The sequence below is a fragment of the Nerophis ophidion genome, linkage group LG18 (assembly GCF_033978795.1).
Source record: "Nerophis ophidion isolate RoL-2023_Sa linkage group LG18, RoL_Noph_v1.0, whole genome shotgun sequence".
NCBI classification, from domain to species: domain Eukaryota; kingdom Metazoa; phylum Chordata; class Actinopteri; order Syngnathiformes; family Syngnathidae; genus Nerophis; species Nerophis ophidion.
Genome location: NC_084628.1, coordinates 13,710,170 through 13,724,876, shown reverse-complemented (window position 1 = coordinate 13,724,876; position 14,707 = coordinate 13,710,170). Strand labels below are relative to the sequence as shown.

Genomic DNA, 14,707 nt, shown 5'->3' with positions numbered 1-14,707 from the left:
ATATAGACCATATATAGTCACCGTTACACTCGTTTATTCCAATATAGCAGTGGTTTTTAAACTTTTTTCACCAAGGACCACCTCAAAAAAGGAGGCTCTCTAAGCATCACTATAATGACCAACATTAACATACAGCAGTGTAATAGACCTAAGTATTCATTAAAACAAGGCAGAAGTTTTATTTAACTAGTATATTTAATATACTGGCCACTGTAATATTACACACCAGTAACACCGTGTTTGAATATTTAATTAAAATATTTCACTAGATGGAGCCCGCCACCGTTTGAGAATCATTGTATTATAGTAACGCTGTCTAAGGCTGAGCCAATCAGTGGCTATGTGACTGAACATTGCGCTCTGATTGGTTTGATCTCATCTAGTGACCAATGATTGTTTGTTTAGCCATTTTTTTCCCCCTAAAAAGTCAATTCAATTACTTAAATTAAACAAAAAAACAGTCATATTTTGTGGCGTTTTAGTCATGTGTTCTAGCCTTGTCAGTTCAAAGTACCAATATTACCATTCAACAACAATTTTCTTTGGTCTCCTTAAAGGCAATAGTGTTTAGCCAAACGTAAAAAACAACATTAAATCAGGTAAGGGTTGATAATTTGCAATAAAAAAATCTAATCGCAAACTTTGAGCAAGAGACCACTGTGCACGTTTCGCATTGCCTTTATGTTATTACATTTAAATTAATTTATTACTATAACATTTATTCAACACGGTTCAATCTCTTAAATTCTGATCTGCCCTTTTGGCCTGCCCAGGTTATGCAGCAGTATCAGTCAAAAGTTTGAATGCAACTTCTTATTCAATAACTTGAAAAAAAAGGCTGTCCTAACTTTCAAGTGGTACTGCATGTGAACAATATTTTTTTCAATGATTACGACATATAATAATTTCGTAAATGTCTAATTGGTTTGTACAATGACACTGTATGACATCCATGTCACATTCTGAACAACATACAGTTGCTCTAATAAACAATACAGTAGGAAGGGGATTCCTATGGCCTCGTTCATCGCAGTTTACCCGACACATAAAACGTGACAAAATGGGGTGGTTTACTATCCACTTCAGCCGCCAAATGGCAGTAGAGTGTTCCAACCTTGACCACAGCCTCATTTGCTATGTAGAGTGGCACTATCCATCATTTTCAGCAGACCTCACTGCAAAATGGTTAACACCCCTTCTTCCTCTCTCGGGAGATCCACCCAGGAATTGGGCCATATGAATCCTTACCCTACTGTATGTAATTGATTGGAGAAAGATGGCTGTGACTGTCAACCTTACAGAGTGCCACTTCCTCCGCCACATCTGCAAGGAGGCAATATCGATACCAGACCAGAGCCTCCTCCTCTCAGGTGGATGAAAGTCTGTTTGGAAGCACCAGAAAGGTCAGGACTGAAACATGAGTGTTTGTAAGGAGAATCATTTTAATATTGTTCTTTATGTTTAGAGGGCCTCACAGTCAGCCTGCAAGGTGAAGGAAGTCAAGGAAGTGCCAGTGCAGAAGCAAACCATTCAAATTGTCACCAAAGACCTAATTCGCAATCTCAGGTAAAGGCAATACAATTCTTTTGCAGTATTTCATACATTTATCATCTTTTATTTATTTTATCTCCATACACATTAGCGGCAAGTGTCTGAGCCAAGATTCAAACATTAGTTTTGAATTAAATCTTAAATCTAATGTATTCCCCCCCACATATTTGAGATGGCGTGGTTTGAGCCGGGATTCAAACTAAGACCTATACCTGGCTGTGGGGCAGACATACAAACAACATGCACCAATGTGTTGTTATTTATTAATCTATTTGTTTAAATTCAATTCTAATTTGTCTTAATTTTTGGTACATTTGTTATACTTGTTAATGATCCTTTTCACAAGAACGGTTTAGAAAGAATACAATATTATTTTTTTTATTTAGTAACATTTTATCTTAATCTTTTGTACATTTGTTTTATTTAATAATTCTATTTTTTCACCGTATGGCATTTGAACAATACCGTATTTGTTTCAATTTGATTATTTTTTAATCATTTTTGATATTTACTCCAGCTTCCTCCCACCTCCAAAAACATGCACCTGGGGATAGGTTGATTGGCAACACTAAATTGGCCCTAGAGTGTGAATGTTGTCTGTCTGTGTTGGCCCTGCGATGAGGTGGCAACTTGTCCAGGTTGTACACCGCCTTCCGCCCAAATGCAGCCGAGTTTGGCTCCAGCACCCCCGCGACTCCGAACGGTACAAGCGGTAGGAAATGGATGGATGGATGTTTATTTCATTTGTTAAATATATTTTTGTACAAAATGGGATTTGAACAAAACCGTAATGAAAAAAAGAAGAAATATATATATATATATTATATATATATATATATATATATTATTTTTTTTTTTGTATTTATCAATTATATTTTTTCACAAAATGTGATTTGACGATACCATATTTATTTGTTTAAATGTATTTATTTAAAAAATATATTTTTGGGGATATTAGTTTTATTTGTTGAATATAATTTTTAACAAGATAGGATTTGAATAATACCATATTTATGTGTTTGGATTTAATAATTGTCAAATTTCTTTTTTATATTATTTTTTTTTGGTCATGATATTTTTTCACCAAACGGGATTTGAAAAAAACAACATTTTTTTGTTTGAATTTAATCAATTTAGAATTAATTTTTTACTTGTTCTTTATATTTTTCACAAGATGGGTTTGAAAAATACCGTACTTCTTTGTTTGAATGTAACTTTTTTCTTTTTTTTTTAATATTTGGTAATACCGGTTGGTCTAACTGCATACTCCTTTGATCTAATTTTATAGGCTCCAGCTTGGTTTTGTATTTTATTTTTCAGTTGGACTGGTCCTTTGTGTGTTTGAGAGTATAGCTGAGCCTGTGGATTACTCATCTTGAAGGTTTTCCTAACAATAAATTCTTCTTCAGGGTTCCATGCAGAGATCCTTCAGGACAGTCCATCATTCTAACATCAGCTGACTTCAAGCAGATCACCTCAAGATCCAAGTATCTTTCCAAGGAGGAGGAGGAGGCTTTGAAAGTGGCCAGTCAGAGGAGGAAAGAAGAAGAGATGGTAGGAAAAAGCTCAAAATTACCAAAAGATAATTGAAGAAGTCATGAATTGATCCTGCGTGCGCAGAAAGCTGCCGAGGAAAGGAAGCGAGAGATGTTAGAGGCGGACATGTCCCGTCAGGAGAAGGAGGCTTTGAGCGAAGTGGAGGTGGAGGCTCACGACCGTGTGCAGCGTTTGTTAGAGGGCGCCAACGCCCTGAGGATGGAGCAGGAGGAGGAGATTAGAGAACTCAACAAGGTAAGATCTGTTTTAAAAAGGGCCGTGAAGATGGCGGTGCTGTAGTGGCTGCTGGTTGCAGTAGCTCTCTTGTGTATCCCCCTTTTGCATTCTTGAGGTTTCCCTCTTGTTTTCATGTGTTTTTTTTTCCTTTTTGGTTTGGACTGCTTCGGGACTCTGCAACAAGGCATGACATTTTCGTGATCCCTGCAGTGCTTTTTTGGGAGCTTCTGCATCGGTCTAAGGGGAGCCTTTTTGGCCATGGCCATGTTTGCACCGGAGACCAGCTGCTGGCTCTCTGCCACACCAGAGGAGATGCGGAGCTGGGGTTGAGTTGAATGCGAAAGTATCGGACACCTCGGTCTCCCTGGAGGGATTCTCGCTCATCATTAGCCGAAAGCTAGTGGGTAGACTAGGACGGAGTTGGCTCGCTAGTTTGCTTTGTTGGGTCTGCTCTTGTCTCCCGCCGTGCTGTTCCCACCCCATCCCAACAGACAAGGGCGTGGAGCATTACAGAAGTATGTGGGTGTTGAAATGGTGTTTTTGTTTTAAATACATGCATGGTGCAATCGTATGTGGGCAATTTGAATTAATGCTGATTTTTTGTTGTTTTACCTTTGTAGCACAAAACAACAACAAAAAAAAGAGCAATAATTTAAATTGCGCAGAATCGATTGCACCAAGCATGTTTTGTAGCGGCAGCACAGTGGCAGAGGGGTTAGTGAATGTGCCTCACGATACGAAAGTCCTGGGTTCAATTCCAGGCTCTAGATCTTTCTGTGTGGAGCTTGCATGTTCTCCCCATGACCGTGTGGGTTCCCTTCGGTACTCCGGCTTCCTCCCACCTCCAAATACATGCACCTGGGGATAGGTTGATTGGCAACACTAAATTGGCCCTAGTGTGTGAATGTGAGTGTGGATGCTGTCTGTCTATCTGTGTTGGCCCTGTGATGAGGTAGCGACCTGTCCAGGGTGCACCCCGCCTTCCACCCGAATACAGCTGAGATAGGCTACAGCACCCACCGCGACCCCGAAAGGGACAAGCGGTAGAAAATGGATGGATGGATGCTTTTCAATCAATTCCTTTATTGCCATTGTCAGAAACAACACTTAAGTCAAACATGTCAACGGGATTTCGTTTGAGCTTTGTCCAGCGGCATAGAAACCGCATTGATGTGCAGCTTGACCATAGTTTACAGTTTAGCTTAGCATTTGTCTATGAGAACGCGTATAGAGGGACGTGGGGGGTGGGAACAGTCAGATGTTTGATGGGTGTTGCGTTGATGCTGCAGCAATGCAATGTCCAAGCACAATTATTGAGGTGGTGAAGAGAGAGGTAATAAGATGGTCGGGGGCAGCAAAGGGGCATGCTGTTCATTTAGCAGTCTAACAGCCCGGGGATACAGACTGTGAGACATTCTGGTGGTCCTGGCGCGAATCGATCTGTACCTCCTTCCAGAGGGTAGCAGGTTGAAGAGGCCATGTGCTGGATGGTATCTGTCCTTCAGGATGTTGCGTACTCGCTTTAAGCAGCAGGCTGTGGGAGTATAGTCCTTGTAATTTTCCCTGCCATTTTAACCACTCGCTGGAGGGCCTGTTGATTTGCTTTAGTGCGGCTAGCGAACCACACTAAAAAGCCAACGGTGAGGACACTGCTGATGGCACACTTGTAAAAGTTTATCATGGATTTCTGCAGAATGTTTGCGCATTTTAGTTTCCTTAGAAAGAAAATACCTTGTTGGGCCTTTCCGACTGTAGAAGCAGTGTTAATGTCCCAGCATAGATATTCTGTGATGGTCACCCCTACAATTTGGAATTGTTTGACCCTTTCTACAAGATTGTTATTAATTACAAGTGGAGGGTGTTCTTTCTGCCATTTCCTGCGGAAGTCTACAATTAGTTCTTTGGTTTTGTTAGTGTTAAGAACCAAGTTGTTTTTAGCACACCGTGAAGCCAGCTGTTGGACCTCTGCCCTGTATGCTGTCTCATCATTGTTGCTGATGAGCCCAAGCACCGTGGTGTCGTCGGCATATTTGACAGTGAGGTTGGATGTTGAAGAGGCTGTGCAGTCATGTGTGAGGAGGGTGAAGAGCACAGGGCTTAGCACACAACCTTGTGGGGCACCAGGGTTGATGATGAGCGTGGCAGAAATGTGCTCACCTATTTTTACATACTGTGTGCGATTTGTTAAAAAGTCCAAAATCTAGTTGCAGAGGAAGGTGTTCAGACCAAGGTTGTGAAGCTTAGGTCTGAGTCTGTTTGGCCTTCTGAGCTGAAATCGACAAAGAGCAGTCTTGCATAAGTGTCCTTAAGTTCAAGATGTTCCAAGAGCCTATAGGATTACAATAGCAATGGTGTCTTTGGTCGATCGGTTCTCCCGGTATGCGAAATGATATAGGGATGGTGGTATTGCCTTTTTAATATGTTTCAATATCAGTCTCTCCATGCATTTGGCAGGTATGGAGGTGAGTGCTACAGGTCTGTAGTCATTTAGGCATGAGATGTTGGCCTTTTTGGGGATGGGAATTATTGTAGCGGTTTTGAAACAGGCAGGGACCCAGGATGTAGACAGTGACAGATTAAAAATGGAAACAAATACATCTGTCAGTTCGTCCGTGCAGTGCTTAAGCACACGGCCCAGAACGCCATCAGGTCCAGCAGCTTTCCTTGGGTTGATGTTACGCAAGGTGAGTCTTACTTCATGCGGGCTGAGGACTATGGCCGTGTCGTGGGAGGAGAGGGGGGGCAGTGCTGAGTCTGTGTTTTCTTTGTCAAAGCGGACATAAAAATTATTCAATTCCTCAGCTAAGCGGGCGCTGCCTTTCACTGAGGGAGAGGTTGTTTTTTTGAAGTTTGTAATTGCTTTGACACCTTCCCACACCTGCTTAGGGTCGGAGTTATTTAAGAAATCCTGGAGTTTATTATAATGGTCCGATTTGGCAGCATTGATCCCCTTTCTTAAAGCAGTCCTGGCTGAACGGTAGGCAATTGGATCGAAAAATGGCACCACTAAAGTGGCAGCTGGTTGCATCAGCTTTGTGCTATTTTATGTTCTTGATCTTCTTAGATGTTTTGCTCTTTTTTCATGTTTTTTTTAACCTTGTTTTTGTGAACTTTTTATATTTGCACTGCAACCACACAATTTCCCCATTGTGGGATAAATACAGTCTATCCTAACCTTGTCCTTTCCTAAAAATAACAAGCTAACATGATTAAGCACAAAAAAACAATAGCATCAATCAAACAATGTATTTTGACTCCACTCGCTCCTTTTCCTTAACTGTGTAGATGGTTACCTGAAAGGTGGCGCGGGTTGTTATCAGGTGAATGCATATGCCGGTGCAACGATGAGTGAAGAGACCCCAAACATATTCGCTGGAGAATTTTAATTTAAAGCACACTGATTGGATTCAGGACTTACGATTTTTTGAGCAAATAAATGTAGTGCATTCATGTAGCCTAAAACAGGGGTTCTTAAACCTATTCAGTGGCCTAGTGGTTAGTGTCCGCCCTGAGATCGGTAGGTTAGGAGTTCAAACCCCGGCCGAGTCAAACCAAAGACGATAAAAAAATGGGACCCATTACCTCCCCTTTTGGCACTCAGCATCAAGGGTTGGAATTGGGGGTTAAATCACCATAAATGATTCCCGGGCGTAGCACCGGTGCTGCCCACTGCTCCCCTCACTTCCCAGGGGGTGAACAAGGGGACAAATTTCACCACACCTAGTAGTGTGTGTGTGTGTGTGACAATCATTGGTACTTTAACTTTAACTTAAGCTTTTTGACCACGGGGCCCAACTTTTTTACTACAAGGGCCTGGTGCCCACTCAAATATTAATACTGTATTAGTAATCTTACTCTTGATTTTTAATGATCTTCATAACTATATCTAATCTACTTAGAGTTTAACATGATATCCACCCATCCATTTTCTACCACTTGTCCCTTTTGGGGTAACAGAGGGTTTAACAGGATCAATTTAACTTAATTCAATAAAATAAATTACATTAAAAATGAAAAAAATAAATAATTTAACAGCAATGGCTAAAGTTGATTTAACAGGATAAACCCTGTCAAATGTTATACAAATGATAATACATATTACCCACAAAGATCGTTATCGAAGCTTAGGTCAGGCTGATTAGAAAAATAAATACTTATTAAATATACTGCAAAAGGGACTTATGAAAACTGATGAAAAATAAATATACATACACTGTGCAATAATGCATACAAATATTTAAATTGATAATACTAAATACTATAGATATTCAAAATTAGATATAATTATGAAGATCATTAAAAATCAAGAGTAAGATTACTAATAATCTTACGAGTCATACCAAAGACTAACAATGGGTCCCATTACCTCCCACTCAACATCAAGAATTGGAATCGAGGGTTAAATCACCAAAATGATTCCCGATAGTCACCTACTGTGTGTGTGACTATCAGTGGTACTTTAAGTTTTAACTTTAACTTAACTAAACTGTGAATACAATTTAAGTACAAATGAAAATACAGCTTTGTCACTTTAGACATAAGTTTTGCACTTAAGGAACTTCTCTGTGAATTGGCACCCACTCCTTCCGTTTCTTTGATATTCTCATTACTGCCACAAGTGGTGGGAACGTGTATTACAACTGAGTACCGCTGCCGCCCATACGGACCACAGCTGAGAAACAGATATTTAGTGGGCGATTGGCCATGGCCCTATGGTTAAGAAACACCGGCATAAAATATTTAAAAAATGTTCCTGAATGACAATTTTTTCTAAATATCGGGGTCTTTTTAAAAGTAGTATGTAATAACCGGTGGTAATCCCAAATTCAAAAGTGTGATTAATCTGTTAGAAAAAAAATAAATAATTTGAAAGCAGTGCCTGGTGTCCTGCAGTTGATTCTCGGTGCCCAGTGCCAAGCCACGCGTGACGCACAGATCCAGGAGAAGAGACAGATACAGCTGGAGATGCTGGAGGAGCAGAAGCGTCTGGATGCCATGATGGAAGTAGAACGTCGCAGGCTTCTGGAAAAGATGGAGCAGATAGAAGAGCAGCACAAGCAAGAGAGGATCTGGTGAAGGTTCAAAGATCTGCACCATTTTTGTTTGATCTACAATTGACTGTATTCTGTGTGTGTTATTCAGCGGGAAGCAGCAAATCTTTGAGCAGATCCAGCAGCGTCTGGAGGAGAAACTGGTGCAAGATGAGCTGAAGGAGCAGGAGAAACATTGCGTCCGAGAGAAGCAAGCCAGAATGAACCTGGAGGAACTAATGGTATCACAATACACACAATACAGAAACACAAACAGCGCTGATGCTTGTCTTCTGTCCAGGCCTTGGAGAAGAAGAGGGAGGAGCAACAGCGTCTGCATCTGGAGGTCATGCGGATCAACGCCGAGACTTTGAAGGCGCAACAACAGAAGAAGGAGGAAGAGAAGCTTGCAGATAAGAGAGAAATGGAATTTCTCCAAAATAAACTGGTTAGACACTCTTGCAGCACTTCGTGCAGTTTGAGACCCAGATTGCTTCTAAAGCTCTCATCCCCCATGTTTCTCCTGCGTGAAGCAACGTGAGGCGGACTACGAAGCAGAACAGAGGAGGATCAAGAAGGAGAAGGAGATGGAGATCGCAAGGCTGAGGGCTCAGCAGGAAAAAGCCAGGGACCACAAAGCAGACCAGGTCAGGGAAAGCCTGAACTCACTTCAAAGCAGGGGTGTCCAAAGAACGGCCCAGGAGCCATTCAAATGATATTATTGGCCTGCGTCATTATATATTATATTCAAAGAATACCATTACATACTTATAACCGAACATTACAAAAAATGTTTGGCACCCCACAGAACATAGAACAAAAAAGTCAAGAGAAAAAGTTAGCATAGCGTATGGTGATCTGCGTAGTGCTTAACAAATGTACATGCAGTGGTAACTTGGTTTTTGTATGCCCCACTTGTCATTTTATTCCGCGGAATTGAGTGCCGAAACACGGGTTGTAGTGACTCAGTCTCTGTGCTTTTGTTTTGTTGAGTATTCCTGCAAAATAAGTCACCATGGGGCCAAAGAAAGTTGCCACTGCTAGAACTTTGATAAAGAATGTGAAAAGCACTATTGAATCCAATAAATAACTTCTAGCAAAATTAAAGGGGCCATCTATCTGCTTGGCTCTTTCCCTGCCTTCAGTGTTGGTGTTTTTTGTAAGATTCGGTTTGATATTTTTGAACGGATTAAGGGCTTTCTTCGACTTAAAATTTTTATATTCAAATATGACTCGTTAAGATTTTGCCCATCGTAGACGATTATATAAAATAAACAGATGATATGTTGTATTATACGGACTGGTCGCTTTGTTGCGGCTGGGCAATATTCCTGAAAACTCTATATATGGGTTTTATATCGGTCAATATCAATAATTATTGATATTTTCTTATGAACCATCAAAATAAGGACCAGAAAGAAAATATATTAAATATTTAAAAACATATTCAAATGTAACCTTTCTCCGATTATAATCCACTCAGCTATCAAAGCAGAAAAGACAGGAAATGTCAACACAACCATGGAAAACACTCAAAAAATTTTAACAAATCTAAAATCACATTAAACACTTAACAATAACCTATTTTAATGAAGGTGAACAATACATAATATGTAAGAAATGCTTAATAAAGTGTAACAAAAAAGTGCAAAGTGTGAAAATGTAAATAGAGAAACCTGAGAAGAACTATTTTCTACAAGTTTACTGCCAGGAAGTTACAGCTGTGCCCGGGTGAATGTGCCTCAGGTCTGACAAACCGTGTAACGGGGGTGTTACATATGCATATATGTTTACTGTTACAGGCGGACCTCTGAGGGCAGCCACATTTACGAGGTGGCCCTCAATTAAAATGAGTTAGACACCCCTGCTCTATACAGAGATACAGCATAGCCAAATGGAGATTTGAACACAGATCTCCGGACTGTGCGGCCTAGATGCTAACCATTAAAGCGGCCCTCAATTCGCGGTATGGGTTTAAGACCAGCGCCACCTTGTGGTGTATTTATCAGACAGATAACAGCACGAGAAACATGTTTTGTTAAAGGATCGCCCGTTAGTGTGTCGAGATTCATGATTAGACAATCGATTGTTGAATCACAACCTCTTGAATCACGTCACACAAAATTAAGTGAAATACTTGGCTTTAATTGTTTCCAAACAGTGCCTGTAACACGGCAGTAAAACGTTTGGTAAAACAAAACATAGGTCATCGTCATAGAACCAATAGCTGCAGAAGCTCGCTCACCATTCAGCTAAACAGACTCAATACGTCCACGATAGGGTTTTGGTGAATTTATAAAACCCGAAAAATACAGACAGAATGCCACTGTATGATAAGAATACTAAGACAGACATGTGCTGGCATTTTTGCTAATGCTAAAGACGCTAGCTTGATTACATTACGATAGCACGTACAAAAATGCATGAAAACAATCCTACAGACATCACACATGGGACGGTTTAGTAAGTATGAATTGTTTTTGTTGTATTGTAAAACTTACAAACGTTGCGTAGACTGATGAATGAAGGATGCTTTTGAGCAAAAAACACTGTAGACAGTTATACTTTCGGTTCAAGGCACAAACCTGGATGTACATTTTCAACCCACAGCACCTACAGTTAGCAAACTCGTCCAAAAAACGGTGCCATAGCACAAACAATAAAACACGTTTTCAGTGTCTGTCCGTGCTATATCAAAACTATTCGTTAAATACAAAAAATTGTCGCTGGAGAAGAAAAATGCCAAAAAATAGCCACACCGTTTTATAAGCCATACGGTTCGAAGCATGGGGAAAAAGTAGCAGTTTATAGTCCAGAAAATACGGTAGTTACAGGGCAATCTCTGGTAGTAATTCTGTTATTTTATGTCAGAAAAAATCTCATGTATTCTGTTGTATGACTGGCAAATTAAACGCGTACCTTCAGTCACTAGCATATGTAGATGACGAAAGTGAATTAAGCGAAATTGGATGACTTCTGTGTGCGCTGCAGCACAGTGTTTGGGCCTATTGTGTTTTTTTTTTTGTGCATTTAAAATTCATCTTTATTGCGTACTTATAAGGACGAGCTGCGAGCAAAAAGGAACCAAGATATGGCGGACAGAGAATGGAGGAGAAAGCAGAAGGAGTTGGCTGCCAAGAAGGCACAGGAGGAGGCCACACTGAGGGCCGCTCGCTTGGAGCAGGTGCAGCGCAAAGAGCAACTCCTGTCTATGGAGGCCGGCCGAGAGAAGGCTGAGTTTGAGAGGGTCCTCAAGTAGGAAAAGACAACCATTGAAAATCAAAAGTCAGGCCGATGGTAAACTTTTCCGTTTTGGGACAGGGCGCAACAGGAAGCCGCCGTCAAACAGAAAGAAGACGACGAGAAGCAGCGCCGTAGCGCGCTTAGCCACGCCGAGGCCATCAGACAACAAGTGAAGGAGATGGAGCAGTCTGCCATGGCCAAGCGCAAAGAGAGATTGAAGGAGGCGGAGCAAGTGAGCAGGGAGGCCCAGCAGAGACGCAAACGCATCAATGAGGTCAAACAGAAAAAGCTGAAAGAGCTGAAGTGAGTGGGAGGACAACACAAGAATGTTTTGTAACGCACAACTTTGTCCACTGACAGCTCTGTGTGTGTCTGCGCAGGGCAACTGGGCTCAGTGACAAATACTGCAGTGAAGTGGAAAGGAAGGCTTGGCTGCTTTGATTCCCTCACAGTGCCAGTCGAGGACCACAATGTATCCCATAGGGCCGGTTGTGTCCACATTCTAAAAATTGTGTGAAACATCAATACAACTACACTAAACAAGAAAAATAAGCCAATGATTTGATAGCCTGTTGGATACGGAAAGGGCAATTCTGTAATTGAAAAAGACAGTGGCAGATACCTGGATAATAGGGTTGGGTGGGGACAATCAGCAAATTTATTTTTAAGTTAAGTCATTTGGCTGTACATCTAGGGGGGAAACACATACCGCCAAAAAAACCCTCAACACATTCTAAAGAATCGATATTAAACTTAACATGTTCCAGACACTGCGATGAGCCATATCCCTGCCTTTTACCTGAGTGCAGCTGGGAAGGCTCCATTTCCCCCCCCTACCCCGAGAAGGACAAGTGGTAGAAGATGGATGGATGTTCCAGATAATTCCATTACAAGAAACAAAAAAGTTACTGTAGCAGCATAAAATGTTTTTGGATGTAATAAAACAATGTATTGTAAATATAAAATTCTAACAACACTATAATGTATGATACAAATACCTACAAAGGTCCATATTAAACATTTTGGATGTGCTGCTTCCCCACGTGGACACATATGTAGCTATTTAAATCAATTCTGCACGGCTGTCTAATCCACATTAATTTACACACACGCGACTCCACAGAAAACATGTTCACACTTTTTAGGTTTTATTGAGGCTAGTATTTCCTTTCAGTTAGGTCATATCCTTCTACTTTTATTGATGACAGGGCCCCCTCTATTTATGTATTTATTCATATGCATGACAACAAAAGGAGTGAACGTAAGGTTAGGGCTAAACTTACACACACACACACACACACACACACACACACACACACACACACACACACACACACACACACACACACACACACACACACACACACACACACACACACACACACACACACACACAGTGATCTAGGATGAACATGAAGGTAAATACGGTCTTACTTCACATGATTCTTGACAAATAGGTGGATGTACTATTTTCTTGAACCATCTGCATGTTCCATCCCGCTGTTATTCAAACATCGTAAAAGTCTTGGAGGAGGAAACGAGAGAACAGGTTGGCGTGCGTATGGAGGGGCGGGGTTGTGTCACCGACTACAATGTTTCATGTTCAACATCTGTACACAAACCAAAAAAAGGAAATAAATGCAGACCTCAGCACAGTGAGGGTAAATACACAAGTGTGGTACATTTAGTCCTGCCCTTTCTTTTTGCACATACACAGATACAGTCTCACACAAGCACTGTACACGGCACAAGAGGTCACCTAAATACACGCAGGAAGAGGAGCCAACATCTAGCAGGGACCAGAGGGCTGCGGGGATTAAAATTATTTTTCAGACCATCATCATTGGGTCTCACACACACATTCTTATACACACTGACTCAATCATAAAGTGACATACAGTTAGCTGCAAAAGTATTTGCACAGTGAGTTTTTATGATTTTGCCATAATGGATAGTGAACATTTCAAATCCATAGTGGTGCCCAAATACTTCTGAATCTACCTGTACATCTGTATGCATTCAAAAACATCATAAAGCTACACACTTGTGCAGAATATACTATCATTACTTTACTTGCTAGGGGTAGCCATTCACATGGCAATATATTGTTATGTTCAAATATTATATGCAACCCTATGTTTTTTTTCTCCTCAAAATATACAATGTCATGTCGGACAAACGAGACAAGGTTAAAGATGCTCACGTGTTCGGACATATATTAGAGCTTCTCTCTTCTCACATGAATGCAAAATCCAATGCTCCTCCAACTGCTTTGCGCAGCTTTAGCAAGTCCACCTCCACTGACAAACCAATAAATCAACAATAAAAAAAAAACATACAAAGAACAAGGAGTCATAAATACGGAATGTGGGGAAAAGTAACAAACGTGGTCCAATTTCAAACAATACAAATAAACGTCCTTCATTGCATTTAAATGTTTTCTTTGTCTGCTAACAGGACAAGATAATATAAATAAAAAGTATGAGTGGGCTTGCTTATGGCCTCTGTTGAGGGTAGAGGACCATGGGAGGCTGGAGAAGAACACAAACTAGACAGAGAGAGAGGAAAAGTGGGGGCTTCACATGCCGTATCCAAAGTTGGTCTGTGGTGGTGCCGGCTGTACGTAGCCTGGTGCTGCTGTGTAGCCGTAGCCGTACGCCTGCTGGGGGGGCACCGCCACGTTGGACCCTGCCGTTAGCATGAGCTGCGGTGTGCCTGAAACAGTGCACAAATATATGTTAACCTTTAGGAGTCAAATGCTTCAAATGTTCTTATTTGAGGACCAAAAAAAAAGAGAATAAGTAAATTTGACAAAAACTGCTGTAAAAACTAGAAAAGCACTCAGGAACGCAGACCTCCGCCAGGACATGATAAAAAAAAAAAAACGGCCCAAATCCAGACTATAATCCAGAACAGCCACAAAAATGTATTTAGGACCTTTCTTAAATAGGTAGCCATCTAAAGCGGAATGAAAGAAACAGCCTCTTGTCAGTCATTTACTGTCTTTGTCTCTTTGGGTGGAAGCGGAACCACTGGCATACACAGGCAAGTTAAACCTTGTAACAAACGTAAGATAGCGTATGAGAAATGATCCACATCACTTGTTTCTT

General features: G+C 40.9%; 2 protein-coding genes across 4 annotated transcripts in view; one reads left to right on the top strand and one right to left on the bottom strand.

Annotated features, from left to right (window-relative positions):
* Positions 1 to 1,236: 1,236 nt before the first annotated feature.
* On the top strand, positions 1,237 to 13,608 carry cfap45 (cilia and flagella associated protein 45). The gene is made up of 12 exons (XM_061878426.1): positions 1,237 to 1,254; positions 1,302 to 1,403; positions 1,466 to 1,566; positions 2,961 to 3,105; positions 3,172 to 3,342; positions 8,218 to 8,396; positions 8,467 to 8,596; positions 8,656 to 8,802; positions 8,888 to 9,001; positions 11,416 to 11,609; positions 11,676 to 11,900; positions 11,978 to 13,608. The coding sequence occupies exons 1-12, from the start codon at positions 1,237 to 1,239 to the stop codon at positions 12,036 to 12,038; spliced, it is 1,587 nt and encodes a 528-aa protein (XP_061734410.1). The 3' UTR covers positions 12,039 to 13,608.
* LOC133537608 (clathrin heavy chain 1-like) overlaps positions 12,733 to 14,707 on the bottom strand; it is a 34,089-nt gene continuing 32,114 nt past the window's right edge. For 2 of the 3 annotated variants that reach the window (XM_061878780.1, XM_061878781.1), the window contains one exon: positions 12,733 to 14,312. In XM_061878780.1, coding sequence (XP_061734764.1) covers positions 14,176 to 14,312 — 137 coding nt within the window. In that variant the 3' untranslated portion in view covers positions 12,733 to 14,175. The remainder of the gene's footprint in view (positions 14,313 to 14,707) is intronic. The other variant, XM_061878782.1, reaches the window with a different exon arrangement.